The 24,724-nt window shown below is 42.4% G+C and overlaps 1 protein-coding gene across 1 annotated transcript in view; it reads right to left on the bottom strand.

Annotated features, from left to right (window-relative positions):
• The window catches only part of PARP8 (poly(ADP-ribose) polymerase family member 8), a 636,820-nt gene that overhangs the window by 553,004 nt on the left and 59,092 nt on the right, over positions 1 to 24,724 (bottom strand). Inside the window, exon 2 of the mRNA XM_069221607.1 lies at positions 5,798 to 5,852. Within this exon, the coding sequence (XP_069077708.1) occupies positions 5,798 to 5,852 (55 nt within the window). The remainder of the gene's footprint in view (positions 1 to 5,797; positions 5,853 to 24,724) is intronic.

Below are 24,724 nucleotides of genomic sequence, written 5' to 3'. Positions count from 1 at the left end.
CTTGCAGCTGCCTGGTTCAGCTGCCTGGTCTAGCACTGACTTCATTTCTATCCCAGGACCTTCCCAGATGGCCTGGCTCCAGTCACAGTAAGGGAGAGAACCAGTTTTTCTCTGTTGGATGAGAGGAGCACTCATCTACATAGAGTAGGGGTTAAGGAGCTGAAGACAACCTTGTCTGGTGCTAGATGTAGCCTGCCCTCATGAAATAGGAACTCCTGCGTAATTTTACACTAAGTCAGCCTCTAACCTCTTATTATATTCCATGCACTGCATTGTCAGAACACAACATTATTCCCTACTAGAGAGCAAAATATCTGTTATACTGCTAACCCCAGGTTGCTTACCAATTTGACTCAATCAAGCACATATTCTGACCGCCTGTATACAGTGCCTGCCTTTCGTATGCTTCTCTGTCTCTATGGGCAAGAATTTGTACATCTTTTTTTGTGGCTGCTTGTATTAACTGAATGCATGAGGGTTGCTTCTATCTCACTCCTAGGTGGAGTCCCCAGATCACATAGCATAACTGGTTAGAATGACTAGTGCCAGGCAGTGTTCCTCTCTGGAAGGATTTATCAAACATTATGCCTGGTTGATAATACCTACTTGTTTGCTGTTCCTGGACACTTTTCCCATAGCATATACTATTGTTAGTGACTAATTACTTTTCCTATGGCTTTCAGCTTGCTTCTCTTCATTGAATACCTCAGACCAACTATCTTGAATAATGGATGCACAGTGGCCCCATGAAAACATATACCCTACGGTTGATTTTACAGCGGCTTTCAATGCATAACCAATGGTTGGTCGGATAACAGTTGCTTCTTTGTTGCTTCACTGTGACACATCAGAACATATAGTATGCCTGTTTGTAGAATCTCCATTTGTATGGGTTTCTAACTGCCACTACCACAACTGGTAGTCTGACACTCATTTTTATGGCCTGCTTCCTGCTGCTCATGGTTGTTCTCCTCATAGAATGTATCACAGCTAGTCGTATAATGGCCATTCCTATGAATTGCTCCTCTGCTGCTCCTGTTTGAACTACAGAACATTTACTTTAATTTAGGGAAGATTATAACCCCAAAGGTTAGCATCCTTCAACCATCAGCACTTATTAAGCCCACATTTCAGCATCTCTTTTAAAATAACTCCACTCATTGGCAGTTAAGCAGAGGATCCATTTTAAGGTCTTTGCACCACCTTTAAAGTTATTAGGAACATAGCTACCCACTTTCTTGCAAAGAAAATTATGTCATGCACACCCTTACGTACAATAAGATTTTCTAGGGCTAACCTTCTAAGAATTCCAAGATACTCGAAGAAATACACAGGTGGTCAGATCTTCTCTGTCCAGGTAACCCTGTGGGATTCCCTTCCAGGTCATCTGCAATCACAAACTGAGCTTAAAACATTCAAGAAAACCTCAAGACATGGTTGATTAGACAGGCCTATTATTGTTAAGTAGATCCTCCGGAACTGTCTCACTCTTGCTAAACCCAGTCTTCATTGGGCCAAGAAAGCACAGTAGTTTTAACTTGACATAGCATAACATAACATTCAATATTCAGTGTTTCTTAAATTGTATGATACAGAGCAATCTACAACAGATCAGTATATTGCACAACTCACTTTTTTCACACTTTTCTTCTACACTCATAAGGAAAGGCTGCTAAAGGCGTTCAGCAAGCAACTTGGACGCCTCTCCTATACAAACAACAAAAATCATGCTTCCCAAATAGACCACCCTGCATTCACCACTTTCTTTTCATTCATACACAGGCATTTAAACCCAGCTGAGATTGCATTATTAAGGGCAGACAACTGCTTTTCTGTCCTGAAGCAAGTCTGTGATCAAATCTGTTAGTGATACCTCTGCCAATTACCATCTTTGAACTACAAATTCAAATTGAAGCATTGCTATTTTCCTCCATAATTGTGTGATGGTGTAGTATCTGCAAAGGAAACCAAGGCACATAATAATAGCAGTAGGAACATTGGAAAAGAAGAAAAGTCTGGCCTAATCTGAAAACGCGAGTCAGATCTACTGAATTATTGCTTATTAAAATTACATCCAACTATCCTCTAACACTGGCAAATCAATGAAGCATGGAATATGCGCTTTATCGTGCTCAGATGTGCCTATTCTGTAATCGTATAGACCACCACTCAATATATTTTGTACAGACAACTTGGGGAACATTGCTGATTTATAATTAATCTTCTTAACTTTGATTCACATAAAATATTAGGATATGTTTTCAATTTATTACAGCTAACAGTTTTGCACCAAAAAATATGATTTCTTAGTCATTGAACAATTACATTAAAATGTAACCATTTTGTGTTCTCCATGTTACATTATGCCACAAGAATGTACGAGTACAGTAAATCAGATGGGTCAAGGCAATTCTCAAGATTCTTAGTTGAATTAAATGCTGATTGTATAAATAGCGAGACACTAATAGTACCCAATGTTCTGTCCTTTCACAGAAAGTACTGAGGAGAACTCGGTGTACCATTGTTGAGAAAAAGATAATTAAATAAAATTTGTATATGCTTTACAAACAACATTACTCAAACCAAAGTTCTAGTATGAGAAAAATATAATTAGAAAAAATACAGAAACATAGAAAAGATTGTCACAAACTCTCTTTGTGAGATAACAGTAAGAGCAGCTTGTGAAGACGTTTATTCCTATGAGAGTTTTTTTGTATGAACATACCCTTTTCAGTACAAGCACATTATGGAACCCAAAGATGTTCAAAATTGGCATACTCCTTTAACACATGAAGACGTAAACATATTTTTGAAAATATGTTTTTTCTCTTCTCGTTATCCCCCTTTTTAAGTTACACATTATTTATTTAGCGACAAGTGACAAATATAAAGGGTATTTTTATCTATTGTCATATTTCATTGCAACATAATAATTGTGCCTGCTCAAACATATGATCAGTATCTAAACTGAAGTTGCATACACTGTTCAAAAGCAATTGTTACTTAGTTAGGAACAAAATTTCATGAAAGTTGACAATTGCATTTCTCGTTTATTGTTATAATTAGAAGAGCATAGTTTAACAGAATGAAAATAAGTGAAAGGGCATCAGGCCTACTTCTACTAATTATTTATTCTTAAATATTCATAAATGACCTGATAATGTTATATAAGTGAGGAACAGAGTGTGTAGAGCTAGAGAGAAACTTGGTGCCAGAAGACAGAGAAGAGACAGGCTAACAGAATCACTTCACCTACTTTTGCTCAAGACTAACAGGATGTGCATTCAGCCTTCCCTTGGTGGAGGCTTATCGGCCCTCCTCCCAGCATTGACAAGAATAGCAGAATATTCTATCTTATTATATTTAACAGTAACCTTATTGTTTGAAACTGGAGAGTGTGAACCATTTGGAAATTAAAATTAGGTCTCCTCGTGGTGCTGAGTTTAGCTTAGTAAGCAAAAAACAGGAGAGTGGGATTGATATAAAGTTGTCCAGCCAATATCTTCAAATATTTTTCCATGTTCACATTACTCAGATGTTGCAGCTAATATTTTGTGTGTCTTTTTAATATCTATAATACATACTGTGCGAACGGTTAGGATTCTGATTTAAGATACATATTTGAAATATATTAATTGTTTCCTAGTGTTTTTGAGGTTCTCTTTCTAATGTGAAAGAGGGTTTGGATTCCACTAATTATCCCTGTGATTGTTATTTAAAATGCATCTCACGCAAATACTGATCAGTAGGTTGTGGGTAGGTGCTGTCCAACTGGTCTTCTATCTCGTGTCAACACACTGACAAGGTCCTTAATGCAAGGGGGTATAGAAAGCCTTTAACTGCCCACATTCTGGATGATCTAATATAGTATCAATTTATTCATGGGCAATCCACCATAATTGCTGGTTACTGTTTATCACAAAAATATGTAGGTAGCTCTCAACTAACTCTCGCTATTCAATTGGGATTTTCCATCCTCCAGATTTTTCTTGGAAAAATTCTTTGCCTTTTGTAGATTAATTAGCAGATTAATATTACAGGAGAATTTCCTTATAGGATAGGAGGGCTGTAGCTCAGCGCGAGGCTTGACCTTGCACAGAGGCCTCTCATATTAATTGGACATGATATGCCCCGGGAGGCTTCTTGGATCATATATTTTCATTAAAAGGTTTGGATTACTTCATTATATTAGAAAAGTGGTAGCTGGACAGACTAAGCATGGCCAAGGAATGGTTTGTTGGCACAAACCAATGACACACCATCCTGTCTTCTTTAAAAAAGCATACAGAGGCAGAAAAAATAGTGAAAAGACTGGAGTTACCAGCCTTTCCAGCCTTTCTTGATAAGGGACATTCAAGAAGCGATGTGTGTGCTTTGGCTTTACCTCATAATCTGCCTAGAAGACACTGCTTTAGTAATGCTGAACAGTGAAAGCTTTGGATTGCTGTGATAAGTATTGTGCTATAAAACCAGCCTTCCAACCCTGCGAATAGCTAAAATCTGAAGTGGTCCCGAATAGTCGTGCTACACTCCAATGGGGAGAAGATTTCCCTTGCTGCTAACCCAGAGGACTGTAAGATTGTGGTTGACCATGCCACCGTTAGTCATGATCGCACTCAGCACTGCAGCATGACAACAGTGTTTGGTGGATTTACTCCTGAATATATGGAAGAAATATTGCCATAGATGTTGATATTACTTCTGCACCACCGCCAAAGATATACAGCATACACCTACCAAAGTAAGCAACTTAATGCCAGCCCAGCATTACAAAACGATATTTTTTATAGGCTTTACTGTTGCTTTTGAAAATTTATCCTTTAGGCTTAATACATTTGCAGCCAAAAAAATAGATATTTACCCTTACTGAGACTTTTTTGCACTTTTCATTTTTCCTAATGTTATGGAATTTAGCATCCAGTTTTAAGTTGGATGTAGTGGACATTTTCTGCCTTCTAGAAGAAATGATAAACAAATCAGCAGAATCCACCTGTGTAATTCTCTCAAAATTATATGAAGAATGGTGTAGGATATATCACCAGTTACTGCCCTCTGGTTTCATCAAAGAAACTGGTGCATTTTCTATTACCATTCAATTAATTAATGTCAGACATTTTATGGTTTCAGGTGTTTACTTCTAACTGTGTTATTTGGTTGTTCTGCCACAACAAATAAACCATGCACATATCTCCAGAAGTTTACACTGTTGCTCAGACCAATTTGCCAATCTGAATTCAATGATACCCTTAGTACAAACTGGCCTAATTTGGCATGTTTATCATTGAACCTTTGGTGTGGAACCAAAGTCACAGTTCAGAAGATGGTGGCCTTTACACCACAATAGGCATATCAGAATCATTTTCTTTTTAAAAATCTGTGTATTGGCATATGTAATACACAAACATTTTAATAGTAGAATATACGTAACAAACTGAATTACTATGTTACATTGTCTATATCTTTACAATAAGTATGTGCAAATCATTTTCATTATGATGGAGGAGTTTAAATCTTAGAATCATCCATTAATAGGTATTAAAATAAATTATAGAATGGCAGGCTAAAACATTAACAATTCACACATCCATTAATTTTACTCATTTCACAATATAGCAAATTATTTACACAGTTCCAAAGCCATGTTTCCTACATGTTTAACGACAAATTTAAGACCGGTACTAAAATAGTTGTTAGGTTTTATTTAATTTTAACTCAGCAATGGAATATAAACCATCATGATCATAAAAGTAAAACTGTTTAAAGCTAACAGAAAAAGAAAGGAAAAAAAAAAAATCACCTTTTAGCGTCTCCAATGTAGGTAAAGGTGAACGTGGAGTCAGAGTATCTGAAATCTAAAACACCAAAACAAAATGTAAATGTTACCATCTGTCTTTTATGTTATGATTATGCAATAGTATTCGACATACAAATCCCTCTATCCGCACCCTCTATCTGCACCAGTCTCACACATATTAATCCCTTAAATATCTAGAAGCAACCCAGTCACACCTATGGACAATGTATAACAGACATTGCCCATCAATACATACATAAGACAGATATTTTTATGCGAGAAACAGCTCTGAAGAAAGCAGGATGATAAAAATTTAGAAATAGGGAGCCTTGAACAGAATGGTAGAAAGTGAATTTGTTACAGAAGTGATAGTTGTGCGAACTTAGTAATGGCAGCAAATTGACTGCAAGACTTTCCAGGGTAACCAGTGCAAGTTAAAGGAAAAAAATAAAGCAATGCATTTAGGCATGCCACTGGAAAGCCACAACTACATTACAAAGCATAGTAACAATTTCTGAGACACTGATATGCAACTTTATTTTATTTATGTGACCCTCTGATACTGTAGGACAGAAGGCATGGGTCTTTTTGCAAAGCCAGAAACAGCACTTGACTTACACTGGAGTACTCTCAAAACTATGTTAGGGTAGAGAGTGGGCTTATGAGTGAGTGGGCTTATGTAGGAGCACACTGGAAGTATTTTAAAAGTAAATGGGGATGGCACCATCAACACAGTACACTCTTCATTTGGAGACATGGCCAGCTTGAATTCCAATACTCTCAAGAAAAGTATCAATAGTACATGCCAATGAAGGCTATTTTTAATTTTCCCTAGTTTCTGGTGACAAAAGGTGCAACTACATTAATGAAGCCTACCAGTGGCTGTTTTTACCGCTAATAAGGATGTACCCCACACAGTCTCATGAATAAATTTGTCTCATGTTGACTAATGATAAATTGTTTGTTTAGAAATACATTTTCAAAAGGTTTTTGAGGTCTGACATAGCAAAGATATTTTGTTTCGAAAAGATACAGAGTAGGTTTTGAGTCTGCTGCTCTCTGCTATTGGTTGGTTTGTGTCAGCCCCCTTCATTTCTTGCTTTGAGATAATGTCAATCACATCCACGATCAGGCCAGAGAAGTATTTCAGTCTCACTACGGTGACGGAAGCTACCGTGTCTCCCCCCTGCCCCCCACCCGCCCCTTTGAGACGTCAGCGCGCCGCGAGGCGCGCTGACGTTGCAAAGGTGTTTTCCCCATGAAAGCAGGAAGCAGCCTTGCGGCCGCTTCCTGCTTTCATGGGGAAAACTGCCTTTTACACGTTCGGGAAGGCCTCGTAAGAAAGGGGAGAGTCTCCCCTTTCTTACAAGGCCTTCCTGAAAGTGTTTCCTGGCCCCCGATCGCAGCTGTCAGGAGGGGGGGTCAGGAAACATTTTGAAAAGGCCTCGTAAGAAAGGGGAGACTCTCCCCTTTCTTACGAGGCCTTCTGAAACTGTTTCTGGCCCCCGATCGCAGCTGTGCTGGCCAGAAACAGTTTCAGAATGCCGCGTAAGAAAGGGGAGAGTCTCCCCTTTCTTATGAGGCCTTCTGAAACGGTTTCCTGGCCCCCGATCGCAGCACAGCACAGCTGCGATCGGGGGCCAGGAAACCCCACTAGACACCAGGGATTTCACTTTTGGGGGGCGGCCCCCCCCCCGGAAAACGGGCCGCCCCCCCCCGGCATAATTTTCTTTAAAAAAAAAAGGTAGGTGCCCCCTGGGGGGGGGGGGGGGTGGCGCGATCGCGCCCCCCCCCCCCCCCCCAGGGGATTTTTTTTTTTCTTCAAAAAATTTAAAAAAATGAAATGACAGGGGGTCGCCCGTGGGCAGGGTGACCCCCTGTGGGGGCAATTTTTTTTTTAGATGTTGTAGGGTTTCCCTGGGGGCCATTTTGGCCCCCAAGGAAACCATACAACAACTAAAAAAAAATATATGTATATATCTATATATATATATCTATGTAGATAGATATATCTAGGTACATGGATATATCTATAGATATATCTATGTAGATATATATTTATATATATATATATATATATATATAGGTAGATCTGTATCAAAGAGATTTATAAAGCGCGCTACTCACCTGTGGGGGTCTCAAGGCGCTGGGGGGAGGACGGGGGGAGGGAAAGGGGCTAGGAGGTTCACTGTTCAAAAAGCCAGGTTTTGAGGCCCTTCCTGAAAAGAAGTAGGTTTTGGGTCTTGCGAATGTGGGTTGTGAGTGCGTTCCATGTTTTGGGTGCAATGTAGGAGAAGGATCTGCCCCCGGTGGTGGTGTGTTTGATGCGGGGGTCAGAGGCGAGAGAGAGGTCAGCTGAACGGACGTTTCGTGTGGGGGTGTGGAAGATGACTCTCGTTGAGGTAGGCAGGGCCTGTGTTGTGGAGTGATTTGTGTGTGAGGATGAGGATCTTGAAGGTGATCCTTTTGTCAATGGGGAGCCAGTGGAGGGATTTGAGGTGTGGAGAGATGTGTTCGTGTCGGTGGAGGTCGAGGATGAGTCGTGCTGCTGAGTTCTGGATGCGTGTAGTTTGCACTTGAGTTTTAGAGTGGTGCCGGCGTAGAGGGCGTTTCTGTAATCAAGCCTGCTGCTGATGAGTGCGTGAGTGACAGTTTTTCTGGTCTCTGTGGGGATCCATTTGAATGTTTTTCAGTATACGGAGTTTGTTGAAGCATGAGGAGGTAAGAGCGTTGATTTGTTGGGTCATAGAGAGGGAGGAGTCTAGGATGATGCTGAGGTTGCGTGCGTAGTTGGCGGGGGTGGGTGCAGGGCCTAGCGTGGTGGGCCACCATGGGGGGTCCCAGGTTTTTTTGGTGAGGGCCAAAGAGGATTATTTCGGTTTTGCTTGAGTTGAGTTTCAGGTGGTTGGCTGTCATATATACATCACTTTTGTCAATATGTGTGTGGTTTCCCTGGGGGGAAAAGGGTCCGACTTGTCTAGTGGCAGTTTTAGTGCCATAAAGAAGCGCAGAAGGTTTATATGCCTACTGCAAAGAGCACATCTGTATTTTATGTAAATAGCTGAGTACATTAGTAAAGTCTATGGAGAGATGAAGGGCACTTTTGCTGGGTGGTAATGAGGGAATCCGAGGAAGAGGGAGTGGGAGCACCAATAATGATTGTTGGACTGGGCGCAGGAGGTGCTAAAGACTGTGACGAATGGTATGTGACAAGGTGTTTTTTGAGTGTCTTGAAAGTACGTGCTGATTGAGGGAAGAAGCGCAGGTAAGGTGGCCTCTACTGTTGCACGTATCTCACACACACCATCGATTTTGTGACTGTCTACGTAGGCTAGTGTTTTAGAGCAACAGTTTAGCCAATAGCAGAGATGGCATCTTGATGGATGACTGCTGCCTGCACTTGGGTTATAGAGGACCGCTCTGACATAGGATCAGAGACTGAGACATCAGATACTGAGACAGCATCTGAGGGATAGGACAATGGCGCAGACTCTGGGATTGATTTTTCAGTCAGAGGAGTCCCATTCGAAAACTCCTCTTCCAGTACATTATGAGGGAGGTGATGAGGACAGTCCTGCTGTCCCTTCGCAAGCTGTTCGTGCAACTGGGTAATAGTGGGTTAGGCCAACCCAGAGAGCAGGTGAATGCGGCGGCAAGCAGAGAGAGAGTGCTCTCTTGGGAGCTCACCAATTTAGTTCAGCCCCAAATTCCACCACCCAAATCATATTGTGGAGACATCAAAATTGTCTATGGCAAAACAAACTGGTTTTGTAAGGCAGGCACCTATGTTTTTGGTCCTGGATTCGGCGGCCATATAGAGAAACACACTAAACCCAAACATTTCTGGAAACTAGACATTCGGGGGAGTCCACAGAGGTGTGACTTGTGTGGATTCCCCAAAGTTTTCTTACCCAGAATACCCTGCAAAGCTGAAATGTTGAAAAAAAACTCTATTTTTCTCGCATTTCTGTCACACAAACTACAGGAATATGCTGGGATCCACAACATTCCTACCACCCAGTGACTCCTCACCTGTCCTGATAAAAACACTACCCCACTTGAGTGCCTACACCTAGTGCCTGTGTCAGGAATGGATCACCCCAGGGTCAACAGCTGCCTCACGTAAGGACCAACATTGACCGTTGTGTGATCTATTCCTGTCGCAGGCACCAGGCCTAACCACACAAGTGAGGTATCATATTTATCGGGAGACTTGGGGGAACGCTGGGTGGAAGGAAATTTGTGGCTCCCCTCAGATTCCAGAACTTTCTGTCACCGAAATGTGTGGAAAACGTGGTATTTTAGCCACATTTTGAAGTTTGCAAAGGATTCTGGGTAACAGAACCTGGTCCGAGCCCCACAAGTCACCTCATCTTGGATTCCCCTGGGTTTCTAGTTTTCAAAAATGTGCTGGTTTGCTAGGTTTCCCCAGGTGCCGGCTGAGCTAGAGGCCAAAATCCACAGGTAGGCACTGTTTTCTATGAAAAAATGTGATGTGTCCACGTTCTGTTTTGGGGCATTTCCTGTCGCGGGCGCTAGGCCTACCCACACAAGTGAGGTATCATTTTTATCGGGAGACTTAGGGGAACGCCGGGTGGAAGGAAATTTGTGGCTCCTCTCAGATTCCAGAACTTTCTGTCACCGAAATGAGAGGAAAACTTGTTTTTTTGGCCACTTTTTGAGGTTTGCAAAGGATTCTGGGTAACAGAACCTGGTCCGAGCCCCGCAAGTCACCCCTCCTTGGATTCCCCTAGGTCTCTAGTTTTCAAAAATGCACAGGTTTGGTAGGTTTCCCTATGTGCCGGCTGAGCTAGAGGCCAAAATCTACAGGTAGGCACTTCTCAAAAAACACCTCTGTTTTCTTCCAAAAATTTGGATGTGTCCACGTTGCGCTTTGGGGCGTTTCCTGTCGCGGGCGCTAGGCCTACCCACACAAGTGAGGTATCATTTTTATCGGGAGACTTGGGGGAACGCCGGGTGGAAGAAAATTTGGGGCTCCTCTCAGATTCCAGAACTTTCTGTCACCGAAATGTGAGGAAAACTTGTTTTTTTAGCCACTTTTTGAGGTTTGCAAAGGATTCTGGGTAACAGAACCTGGTCCGAGCCCCGCGAGTCACCCCTCCTTGGATTGCCCTAGGTCTCTAGTTTTCAGAAATGCACAGGTTTGGTAGGTTTCCCTAGGTGCCGGCTGAGCTAGAGGCCAAAATCTACAGGTAGGCACTTCTCAAAAAACACCTCTGTTTTCTTCCAAAAATTTGGATGTGTCCACGTTGCGCTTTGGGGCGTTTCCTGTCGCGGGCGCTAGGCCTACCCACACAAGTGAGGTATAATTTTTATCGGGAGACTTGGGGGAACGCCGGGTGGAAGAAAATTTGTGGCTCCTCTCAGATTCCAGAACTTTCTGTCACCGAAATGTGAGGAAAACTTGTTTTTTTAGCCACTTTTTGAGGTTTGCAAAGGATTCTGGGTAACAGAACCTGGTCCGAGCCCCGCGAGTCACCCCTCCTTGGATTGCCCTAGGTCTCTAGTTTTCAGAAATGCACAGGTTTGGTAGGTTTCCCTAGGTGCCGGCTGAGCTAGAGGCCAAAATCTACAGGTAGGCACTTCTCAAAAAACACCTCTGTTTTCTTCCAAAAATTTGGATGTGTCCACGTTGCGCTTTGGGGCGTTTCCTGTCGCGGGCGCTAGGCCTACCCACACAAGTGAGGTATCATTTTTATCGGGAGACTTGGGGGAACGCCGGGTGGAAGGAAATTTGTGGCTCCTCTCAGATTCCAGAACTTTCTGTCACCGAAATGTGAGGAAAACTTGTTTTTTTAGCCACTTTTTGAGGTTTGCAAAGGATTCTGGGTAACAGAACCTGGTCCGAGCCCCGCGAGTCACCCCTCCTTGGATTGCCCTAGGTCTCTAGTTTTCAGAAATGCGCAGGTTTGGTAGGTTTCCCTAGGTGCCGGCTGAGCTAGAGGCCAAAATCTACAGGTAGGCACTTCTCAAAAAACACCTCTGTTTTCTTCCAAAAATTTGGATGTGTCCACGTTGCGCTTTGGGGCGTTTCCTGTCGCGGGCGCTAGGCCTACCCACACAAGTGAGGTATCATTTTTATCGGGAGACTTGGGGGAACGCCAGGTGGAAGGAAATTTGTGGCTCCTCTCAGATTCCAGAACTTTCTGTCACCGAAATGTGAGGAAAACTTGTTTTTTTAGCCACTTTTTGAGGTTTGCAAAGGATTCTGGGTAACAGAACCTGGTCCGAGCCCCGCGAGTCACCCCTCCTTGGATTGCCCTAGGTCTCTAGTTTTCAGAAATGCACAGGTTTGGTAGGTTTCCCTAGGTGCCGGCTGAGCTAGAGGCCAAAATCTACAGGTAGGCACTTCTCAAAAAACACCTCTGTTTTCTTCCAAAAATTTGGATGTGTCCACGTTGCGCTTTGGGGCGTTTCCTGTCGCGGGCGCTAGGCCTACCCACACAAGTGAGGTATAATTTTTATCGGGAGACTTGGGGGAACGCCGGGTGGAAGAAAATTTGTGGCTCCTCTCAGATTCCAGAACTTTCTGTCACCGAAATGTGAGGAAAACTTGTTTTTTTAGCCACTTTTTGAGGTTTGCAAAGGATTCTGGGTAACAGAACCTGGTCCGAGCCCCGCGAGTCACCCCTCCTTGGATTGCCCTAGGTCTCTAGTTTTCAGAAATGCACAGGTTTGGTAGGTTTCCCTAGGTGCCGGCTGAGCTAGAGGCCAAAATCTACAGGTAGGCACTTCTCAAAAAACACCTCTGTTTTCTTCCAAAAATTTGGATGTGTCCACGTTGCGCTTTGGGGCGTTTCCTGTCGCGGGCGCTAGGCCTACCCACACAAGTGAGGTATCATTTTTATCGGGAGACTTGGGGGAACGCCGGGTGGAAGGATATTTGTGGCTCCTCTCAGATTCCAGAACTTTCTGTCACCGAAATGTGAGGAAAACTTGTTTTTTTAGCCACTTTTTGAGGTTTGCAAAGGATTCTGGGTAACAGAACCTGGTCCGAGCCCCGCGAGTCACCCCTCCTTGGATTGCACTAGGTCTCTAGTTTTCAGAAATGCACAGGTTTGGTAGGTTTCCCTAGGTGCCGGCTGAGCTAGAGGCCAAAATCTACAGGTAGGCACTTCTCAAAAAACACCTCTGTTTTCTTCCAAAAATTTGGATGTGTCCACGTTGCGCTTTGGGGCGTTTCCTGTCGCGGGCGCTAGGCCTACCCACACAAGTGAGGTATCATTTTTATCGGGAGACTTGGGGGAACGCCAGGTGGAAGGAAATTTGTGGCTCCTCTCAGATTCCAGAACTTTCTGTCACCGAAATGTGAGGAAAACTTGTTTTTTTAGCCACTTTTTGAGGTTTGCAAAGGATTCTGGGTAACAGAACCTGGTCCGAGCCCCGCAAGTCACCCCTTCTTGGATTCCCCTAGGTCTCTAGTTTTCAGAAATGCACAGGTTTGGTAGGTTTCCCTATGTGCCGGCTGAGCTAGAGGCCAAAATCTACAGGTAGGCACTTTGGAAAAAACAGCTGTGTTTTCTATAAAAAAAATAGGATGTGTCCATGTTGTGTTTTGGGGCATTTTCTGTCGCAGGCACTAGGCCTACCCACACAAGTGAGGTATCATTTTTATCGGGAGACTTGGGGGAACACAGAATAGCAAAACAAGTGTTATTGCCCCTTATCTTTCTCTACATTTTTTCCTTCCAAATATAAGAGAGTGGGTAAAAAAGACGTCTATTTGAGAAATGCCCTGCAATTCACATGCTAGTATGGGCACCTCGGAATTCAGCGATGTGCAAATAACCACTGCTCCTCAAAACCTTATCTTGATCCCATTTTGGAAATGCAAAGGTTTTCTTGATACCTCTTTTTCACTCTTCATATTTCAGCAAATGAATTGCTGTATACCCAGTATAGAATGAAAACCAACTGCAGGGTGCAGCTCATTTATTGGCTCTGGGTACCTAGGGTTCTTGATGAACCTACAAGCCCTTTATATCCCCGCAACCAGAAGAGTCCAGCAGACAAAACGGTATATTGCTTTCAGAAATCTGACATCGCAGGAAAAAGTTACAGAGTAAAACATAAAGAAAAATGGCTGTTGTTTTCAGCTCAATTTCAATATTTTTTTATTTCAGCTGTTATTTTCTGTAGGAAAACCTTGTAGGATCTACACAAATGACCCCTTGCTGAATTCAGAATTTTGTCTAGTTTTCAGAAATGTTTAGCATTCCGGGATCCAGCATTGGTTTCACACCCATTCCTGTCACTAACTGGAAGGAGGCTGAAAGCACCAAATATAGTAGAAATGGGGTATGTCCCAGTAAAATGCCAAATTTGTGTTGAAAAATTTGGTTTTCTGATTCAAGTCTGCCCGTTCCTGAAAGGTGGGAAGATAGTGATTTCAGCACCAGAAACCCTTTGTTGATGGCATTTTCAGGGAAAAAACCACAAGCCTTCTTCGGCAGCCCTTTTTCCCCATTTTTTTGGAAAAAACTAAATTTTCACTGTATTTTGGCTATTTTCTTGGTCTCCTCCAGGGGAAACCAACTCTGGGTACCATTAGAATCCCTAGGATGTTGGAAAAAAAGGACGCAAATTTGGCGTGGTTAGCTTATGTGGACAAAAAGTTATGAAGCCCTAAGCGCGAACTACCCCAAATAGCCAAAAAAGGGCTCAGCACTGGGGGGGGAAAGACCCAGCAGCTAAGGGGTTAAAGGCTTCATCCTCTACATAATAACCAAAATGCTTACTTACGATTTGTCACGATTGCAAACACACTACAATTTTTGTCAGATATTATTTTTCTCAATAACTTGTTTAGTGGGTAAAACAATGCTGCACTAAAATACATTCTTTTATTCAAAACTAAACCTCACAATTATTTGTATTATGGATATACGCTTTATATGGTATTTCAAGTACTTTCATTCTTATAGGTATGTTTTACTTTGTGTTTTGCACAAGGTTAACAAACAACCTGTCCAGAATGTCCATTAACAGTCCTTGAGACTGCATTCGATGCAGTCATTAACAACAGTCTTCACTCCGATTCTTAATTTGAGCCAGCGGCCCTCTGGCTGCTCGGGCCACTCAGTAGGAGACAGCATGCTATGGGAATGCAAGGTGACTATGGATTGAAATGGGATTGCTGAGGGAGTTTTATTTGTTCATTGTTCCATAATCTTTTTAAGATTGATTTATTATTTTTCATAACAAGAAACAACAAAGATAAAAATCATAGTACCACAAATGGCACAAATGAAGAGACATCATGCGCATCAGCAATGGGGATTAAATATCGAATATTCACATCAAGTCACATGTTCCTTTCCAAAGGCATTCACAAATCAAGACTATCGCAATTCCCTTTCAAGAGAGGGAGTATCCCATGACCACCCAGCAACTTCAACATGCCATAACCAAGTTTCTTTATCTGTTCCTGAGATATGCTCCAACCGTAGAAATTGCGGACCTCTCCGATTTCTTTCACCATCTCCACCCAAACACCTCGGTCATCACCCACCTTTTCATCTCGTCTGGATAGTTTTATGTGTATTTTTTCAGCCGACTCCAATTTTAGCACATCCTTGACCCATAGTGTCATGCAAAAACCTTTAACGGACCTTCTTTTTCTTAGGTTTCCCAACAATGCTAAAACATTTTTGAGTGGGCTCCAGAGTCCCAGTAACCTCACCTAGTAACCCAGTCACCTCTGTCTAAAAAGCAAAGATCAAAGCACAGGATCACATCAAGAATACAAAGAGGCCCATCTACCCCGTAATTTGGGCATGTAGCTGACCTACCTGGGTATATTCTACACAATGTGACAGGTGTTATGGAAGTATAATGCAAAAAGTAGATGAACTTAAATATGGCACTACATGAGACCTTTTTCACCAGGGCCCTGAGCTGTTTTCAACATCAGTTTCCCAAGCTAATTTAGCCTTAAAATTAGGCTCAGTTCTATCCACCTTGATGGTTTTATACATCAGGGTCACCATTTGGCGACTTGATCCAAAGTGCACAATGACTTCAAGGGTCCTGGTGGAAAGGGAGGCATTTGGAAACGTAGCCCAGCTCTCTCTGGCTGTCCTAGCCAGCTTAAGTTTTGCAAAAACTGTCCTGAACCTACCACAAAGGCTTCTTATGCATTCTAGAAAGTAATAAGCACTACCCCGGGAATATATTGTCCAAGAAGTTACAGCCTACGCCTCTCCGTCTTGTCACTGCTACACTAGATTCTATACATTTCAATGGATCTAAGGTCGATTTGCTCAACTCCCTCGCAAACTACGGTCGATTCAGTATTCTTATGATAATTTTCTGCCAGATTCTACCAATCTGACGTACAATAAACAGGTATTTCTCTGGACAAGTTGTGCCCCTGCATAAGTAACTGTACAAGAGGGGTGATCCAATCAGTCCTCCAGCCGCAGCACTTGTCCTTCTCAGTGGCTCATCTAACAGTGTGTTCAATATGCACCACTTAATAGTATAGTTCCATATCTGCGAGGCCAAGCTCCCCTCAAGATGATACAATTTTAATTTATCAAACGCAATTCTACTTCTTTTTCAGGCCCAGTCCAGAGATACCTGTAAACTTTATTTTCTTAAAAGTGCTCGGTGTCAGTGGACACAGGGAATTCTGAAGGGTATAGAAGCATTGTGTGAGAACCCCAATTTTTTCAAGTGTCACGCATCCCATAGTGGAAAGAGGCAAGGTATTCCAAAATGTTATCGACGACTGGGTACCTTCCAGTATCCGTCCCATACTGAATAATTACTGCTGTTTAGCGGTCTCCACCACCATTATTCTCAAATTCACTTCCCATCACAACTCCAATTCAGGTAGTCCATCCTCCAGGCATTGAGACAACGACCCCATTAGGAATAATACAGTTCTGCATTTGTTCAACTTCAAACCAGATACTTCTGCACACTTTTCAATTATAATCCATAAAACTTATTACAGAATCTCTGGGCAGCCTTAGGTAGAATGGCAATCGTCAGCACAAGTAGATTATGAGGGTGGTGTTTCTGACTGATTACCCATTCTCTTATCTCCGATCTGTTTCAAATTGCAAAAGGCTTGGGTTCCAAAGTGAATGGCAGAAGAGAAATGGGAACATCTGCTGATTGCCTCATTCTAAGCTCCGATGTCATGATACTATTCCAGACCCTAGTGGTAGGATCTGTATATAGTAATTCTACCCAAATACTAAAGAACTGACTGAACACCATTCTATGAGGTAGGCCCAGTTCAAGGTGTCAAAGGCTTTTTCAAAATCAACTGCAAGATCTCTGTTCCTCCTCCCTGACTGCGGCTGAGTGCATTATGAGTCTTAACCAGCATACAGTCATTGCCGTACTATGATCTAATATAAACTGACATTGATCTTCATGGATCAGACTCTCCACCACCAGCCCCAGTCTACTTGCTAAGATCTTTCACAGAACCTTACTGTGTAAGTTAATCATGGTCAGGGGCCTGTAGGAAGAAGGGTCCATTGGGTTGTCCCCAGGATTAAACATCATGAAAATAATTCCTTCCAGCATAGTGAAGGAAGGAACCTTGAGTGCTAGTCTCCCAAAGAGTCTCTAACAATTTCTCAGTTAACTGGGGAGCCAGTGTTCGATAAAAGTTTAGTTAAAAACCATCATTCCCTGGTCGGTCTCTCACAGTCCAACATTGAATGTAGGGGTTCAGCTCTCCTAATGTGATCTCCTCTTCAAAATCCTCCTGTAGAGGTTCAGAGACCTGCTGAAGCTCAATGTTTTCTAAATAACTAACAAGGGATGTTGAAGCTGTCGATTCTGCGCTTCTATAGATATTTTGTACATGAGAACTAGCATTCTATTAATTGTTGCTTGTGTCACATCTATTGTGCCACCATGGCTATTTAGTGCTAGTACAGTGGACACCATTGTCTCCCACTGCAAAATCCAAGCCAAGGATTGACTTGGTTTATCATCTTTCCTATGCAATCGTGGTCGGAGAAATTTTTATGTCAGGCGATCGGGCCATTCTACCAGATATCGCATCTAGATCTTTTTCAGAGGATGCAGCTTTGTACCGCTGCAGTTTGGTCATTTTGGTTTCTTGTGTTTCCAATTCATTCTAGAGCTGTTTCTTAACCCCATATAATTTTCCCAGGCATTCACCTCTCATTACAGCTTTCATAGCTTTCCATTCATTCACCCTGGTGCGTGTGGTAACCCAGCTGCCCTTCAGGCATGCAGTGACCATAGTGTTTAAGACTTAGACATATTTGACCTGTGAGGAGCCCCAGGGTCAGTCTCCAAGAGAAAACTGTAACAGACCATCCAACAATGGAGAATGATCCCATAAAAACACTATCCAACTAATGAGCTGTATATATTTCAATAATGAACAACGTGGAGGCCATGATGCAATCTAGTTGGCTGTACATGTTGTGAGTCAATGAGTGGCAGGAATATTTCCTGGCTGCCAGTTGAAGACTCTCCAAATGTCAACACATCCCATATTTGGCATACCTTCGCTCAGAGCCTGAGTGATACCTGTGCTAGTGCATTCTTTTGGAGGGAAAGATCAAGGATTCCATCAAACACACAATTAAAGTATCCTGCCCTGAGAATGGGAATGTCCTCATACATAGCCATATACATAGTCAAGAGATCCTTCATTTTATGAAAGAATAATGTATCACTGTTATTCATTATTAGGAGTGTAGAATTGGAGTAAGCACAGTTTACTCCCATTAAGAGTACCATATAAAAACACCATATAAAAACATAAACTGAGTCAGCTTCTAAATAATGAAGGCTGAAAGGGACCCTGGAAGCCACTCATATGAACTCCCCTCTAGCAGAGCAGATACGGTAGATGAGTAAAACTGACCCTTCCAGTTTTTTTTACTCTGAAATCCTCTCTATATCTGTGAGGTGAGTCGCCATTCCAGGTGACCACTCTAAGTTGAGTGGCCATCACTGCACCAATATATGTAATATGTCCTGCCTGATACTATTTCAACAGTAAATCAATAGATGCTATGCAACCTAGTCGCGGATCCTGCAGAGAGGGACTACTGTATGTAAAACTGACTAGGATTAAAACCCCAAACCAAACACCACCTGTCCCACCACCCAAAACAACACATACATTTGAGAATCGGGGTCTGCCTGTTAGAACTGTCAGCCTTAGGATGGTCTTCCCCCAATGGTTTTCTGTCACCTCTTTCATTTTTCTAAATTTATTTTTGTTGGCCTTAAGACTCTGTGAGCTTTTCCACAGCTAACCACTGCTAAAGAGCCTGTGCTCACACCCTTAAAATAGTAACACTGGCTTACACCTTATTGGCACAAATAATTTACTTATAACTTCCTGGTAAAGTGGCATACCATATACCCAGGGCTGGTAAATATGCTCCTAGTAGGTCTGCAGCACTTATTGTGCCACCCACTGAAGTAGCCCTTAAAATTTGTCCAAGGTCTGCCACTGCAGAATGCTGGCAGTTTTAAACTGCCATTTTGACTTGGTAAAATAACTCCCTTGCCAAGCCTTAAACTCCTTTTTTATTACATACAAGTCACCCCAAAGTATGCCTTAGACAGCCCATTGGGCAGGGTGCATTGCAACCAAAACATTGGACACATATTTTAAGGTTTACATACTCTGGTAGTGAAAAGTTCACTAACTTGTTTTTTCACTTCTGTGAGGCCTACCTCTCCCATGGGATAACATTAGGTAACCTAATTACATTTAACGAGTGATACCTTTTCATTGGGAGCAGGTCAGAAAGTCATGTTTGGTGTCTGAGGAACTGTAACTTAAAATCCTCTTTAATGGTAAAGTCCAATTTTAAGTCACAATTCAAAAGTGCTACATTTAGAAAGTTGGCAATGTCTTGTCCTAACCATTTGATGCCTCCAGCCTGTTCCTGGGCCACATGACTGGTTGGAGTTGACCTTTGTGTATTCCTCCAACACAGCCACACAATAATTCCCAGGTCCGAGAGCTCCAGATCAGTTAAGGCAGGCCTAGAACTGGTCACTGGGTGGCAGCCAATCCTGCTGCATGCACTACAGGAGAACTGCTGACTGGAGCATGTTGAAAATGGCCCTCTCCGCAGGGTCACCCCCAAACATTTTGCCTTCCTCCACCCACCTTTTTTTAATTTGGTTTTGTTGGCTTTAAGGCTCTGTGCACTTTACTACTGTTAACCAGTGCTAAGGTACCTGTGCTCTCTCCTTAAAATGTGCTCACATTGGCTTATCCACAATAGGAATATTTAATTTACTTATGAGTTCCTAGTAAAGTGCAATACATGTGCCCAGGGCCTGTAAATTACATGCTACTAGTGGGCCTACAGCACTAGTTGTGCCACCCCCTTAAGTAGCCTTCAAACATGTCTCAGGCCCAGTGTTCAAAGTTCATGGTTAAACAAACACATCAAATTTGTTTCTGCAACATGTACCAATATCAGATTCATCCATGATTACATAAACCCAATGCATTTCGGGATTAACACTTCTACAAGGGTAGCTATAATATGGAAAATTAAAAAATTATATCAGAACAAACATTAAGCAACATACCTTAAGTGTCAATAAATGTTAGACCTGACAGCCTTAGGATGGTCACCCCCAACTTTTTGCCTGTCCCCCTCCACTTTTTGACATCGTTTTTGCTGGTTTTAGGACTCTGTACACTTTACCACTGCTAACCAGTGCTAAAGGTGCATATGCTTTCTCCCTCAAAAAATGGTAGCATTGGTTCATACCCAAATGGCACATTTGATCTACTTGTGAGTCCCTAGTAAAGTGCACTACATTTGCCCAGGGCCTGTAAATTGAATGCTACTAGTGGGCCTGCAGCACTGGTTGTGCCACCAACATAAGTAGCCCCTTAACCATGTCTCAGGCCTGCCATTCACTGTTTCACTGCCACTTCAACTTGGCAGTTAAAATTATTTGCCAAGCCTCAAATTCACCTTTTTCTACACATACGTCACCCCTAATGTATGCCCTATGTAACCCAGAGGGCAGGGCACGGTGTAGATAAAAGGCAGGACATATATCGGTGTGTTTTACATGTCCTGGTAGTGGCAAACTCCTAAATTTGTTTTCCACTGCTGTGAGACCTGCTCCTTTCATAGGCTAACATTAGGGCTACCCTCATAAACTGTTTGAGTGCTAGATTCTGATTAGAAAGGGGTAACAGGTCATATTTACTATGGCCAGAATGGTAATACAAAATCCTTCTGACTGATGAGGTTGGATTTTATATTACTATTTTATAAATGCTACTTTTAAAAAGTGATCATTTCTCTGCACGTAAATCCTTCTGTTCCTTCCAGCCTGTCTCCAATCGAGGTCTGGGCTGCGATGGTTGACAGCTCCTTTGAGCATTTCACCCAGACAACCACAAATACAGGATGCTGAGTCACACCTGCACACATCTGCATACTGAATGGGTCTTCCTGGGCTGGAATAGTGGAGGGCCTGACACTTACATTTCAAAGGACAGTGGCCTTCCCTCACACAAAGGACTGCCAAACTTCCTACTGGAACCCTGGCAGACAGGGTTGTACTGAAAGGGGACCTTGCGCACTTCAAAACCACTCTTTTAAGTCTACCCCGCTTCAAAGGCACTTTTGGGTCTATAAACTGGGCCCCTGGCCCTACCAAACTAGACACTTCTTGGGACAGACACTCTGCACCAGAACCTGCAGCCTGCCAAGATAAGCTGCCTCACTGCCCAAAGGACTGACCTGGGCTGCTTTGCTGTAAAGGACTGATGCCTTGCTGTTGCCCTGCTGCCTTGCTGGCCTCTGGCTCTGCTGAGAAGTGCTCTCCAAGGGCTTGGATTGAGCTTGCCTCCTATTCCTGAAGTCTCAGGGCCAAAAAGGCTTCATCTCTGCATGGAAACTCTTTGTGCGGTGAAAATCGATGCACAGACTGCCAGAATCGACCCACAGCCTGTCCAGCAGTGAAAAAATCACAACGCAGGCCAGCTCCCTGAGACCGGAACTTCGACACACAGCCCACCGGACCGACACATCGCGGAGTCGGAACGGCGCAGCCGGACTTCCTGCGAGGTTAATTGATGCAGCTCCAGCTGTGCGGCAGAAATTCTGCCGCACCACCCACTGGATCGACGCGACAGCTGTGATTTCGTCCCTCGCGCCCAGGATTTCCACCCATCGTACCTGGGCATCAAAAGACCCTGCATCGAAAAGAGGATTCAAGCCTACACGCCGCAATCCATCTTTTCCATGTGGAAAAGAATCGACGCATCGTCTATGTGCGCCTCGAAAACCGATGCACACCTACCTTTTTCCACACATCTCCTCCTCTGTGGTCTTCATGTGTGTAATTTTGACGCACACTAGGTACTTTGTGCTTGCAAGACACAATAGTTGCTTTTAAGAACTAAAGACCCTTCTTATCATTACAAAAGTGATGTTTCCACTTGAGATTATCAAATCTTAATCGTTCTGACCTTAATCTAATCAGATAAATATCTTATATTTTTCTAAACCTGTGTGGTGTCTTTCTATGGTGTTCTCAATGTGTTATTGCATGATTTATTGCACAAATACTTTACACATTGCCTGACTGCTCAGTGCAAAGCTATAAGATGGCGGGCACAGGATAATTTGGATTGTGTGTGACTTACCCTGACTAGGACTGTGATCCCTATTTGGACAAAGGTGTATACCTCTGCCTACTAGAGATCCCATTTCTAACAATAAATGATTGATGACACTGTTGTGCCGAAGCCCATGTCCCTAACAAGCGTAATCTTATAAACGTGTTAAAATGCACTCCCTCCACTGAAAAAAACAGTGCACGAAATGAACCAATATCCAATTACATGTCTAAAACATCAGTGTATCAAGCTGTGTGGCTGAAAAGCAGCCTCTCAGTAAGTTTTTCCATAAACCAAACTAGGTGAGCCCGATGCCTTTTAAGTGTTCTACAAGGTTCATGCATACCACGTGACCCAAACTACCCTGTGAAAATAAAACTAAATAAAATACTATTAGTATTGCATGCCTGACACGTTACAAAACCAGTATAAAATAAAACACCAAAGTGACTGTTGTTTAACGATCAAAAAATAATATCAAATCATAGATGACCATTTTTTCAATGACGTAACCACCATATACAGACTTAATTAATGGTTCACAGAAATAAAAATTATACAACATTAAACATTTGCTATACATTAATATCCAAATATTTGCTAAAGCTTCTGCAGAAGTTCCATATCTAAGGAAATATTCAGACATGAAGTACTGGTCATTTAAATTGCTATTAGATGGTGCTTGCTGATGTGCCGTGCTGCCTTAACACATGAACAAAGAAGAAGTCTAAAATGCTTTTTCCAGTCTTTGTATTTAAATCTATTGGAAGGGCATATTAACTGCTCATAATAAATAATAGAATGCACACCATAATTTAAAAAAACTAATTTATTTTTTAACAAACGCTCAGTAGCAGAAATATTGGGGTGCAACCCTGGATCGGGTTCTGCCCACAACTCGCAAAACCACTATAATTGAAATCTGGTGGCCGGATGGAACACCAGACCTAAGATGCACTACCAACAGACCTTTGGGCTCTAATAACACAATCCACTATATGCTGTTCATCTTTTTTTTATATCACTGTCACACATTTTAATCCAATTTAATCCAAACGAAACTTTGATGTCCAATCCTTCCATGTTTTATTAGCAACCTAATCATTCCAGTGTTCAAAATTCATGGTTAAACAATATCGAATTATGTTTCAGCAACATGTAACACTACCAGGTTCATCCATGATGACATAAACCCAATGCATTTCAGGATTAACCCTTCTTCAGGGGTGCTATTATAAGGAAATACTTTAACAAACTGTCAGAAGAAATAGTAGGCAACATATCTTAAAAGTCAATGAATGGTTGGTGACACTTGTGCTGAAGCCTATGCTGCTTACAAGTGCACACCTATAAATGTTTTATATGCACTCCCTTCATGAAAACAAACAGGGCACAAAATGCGCCAAACTACTAAGAGGGAGATCAGCGGTTAGCTTAGGTGAGTGATTCCCTTACCCTGAGTAAAGTGAGGGTCCCTACTTGGAGAGGGTGTAAACTGACTGCCAACTAGAAACCCCATTTCTAACAGTAACGTAACAGTAAGCTCACAATGTTTTCATTACTCAGTCTAAATCTCCTGACACAAGGGAAACCGATCTGTTGACTCCATGTACAAAATGCAAGGCAAAGCCAGCTGCTAAAACATCAGTGTATCAAGCCATGTGGCTGAAACGTGGCGTCTCCAGTAGATGCGCCAAACCAGGTGAACCCGAAGCCTTTAAAATATTTTACAAGGCACATGCATGCCACGTGACCCAAACTACTGTGTGAAAATATTATGAAAATAAACATTTTGCCAGGTCTAAACCTTCCCTTTTCGTACATGTAAGACACTGCTAGGGTAGACCCTGGGCTGTCTAGAGGGCAATATAAGTAAAATGTAGGGCATGCACTTTTAATTTTTACATGTCCTGGTTGTGAAAAACTCCTAAATTTATGTTTCAGTAGAGCAAGGCCTATCTCTCCCATAGGATAACATAGGGATTACCTTATTGCATGTGTAACTTCCAACTATGAAGAGATAGACTTTTCAAGTGTGGGTGTCTCTGGAATCCTAATATAAAATCCTAACTTATGATGAAGTCAGATTTTATATTACAATTCTGAAAAATACCTCTTTTAGAAATCTGGCATTTTCTTGCTTTAGCTATTTGGTGTCTGATGCCTCTCTCTGATCACTTGTATAGGGTGGGTAACAGCTGGGGTTTGTGTATTCCTTCTGGACAGTCACACACAATGGGAGCTTAGATGTGAATTGATAAGCCTCAATGGGCCATTAACTAACCTGA

This window comes from Pleurodeles waltl, chromosome 1_1, assembly GCF_031143425.1.
Source record: "Pleurodeles waltl isolate 20211129_DDA chromosome 1_1, aPleWal1.hap1.20221129, whole genome shotgun sequence".
NCBI lineage: Eukaryota > Metazoa > Chordata > Amphibia > Caudata > Salamandridae > Pleurodeles > Pleurodeles waltl.
This window is presented reverse-complemented; position numbering and strand designations above follow the sequence as displayed.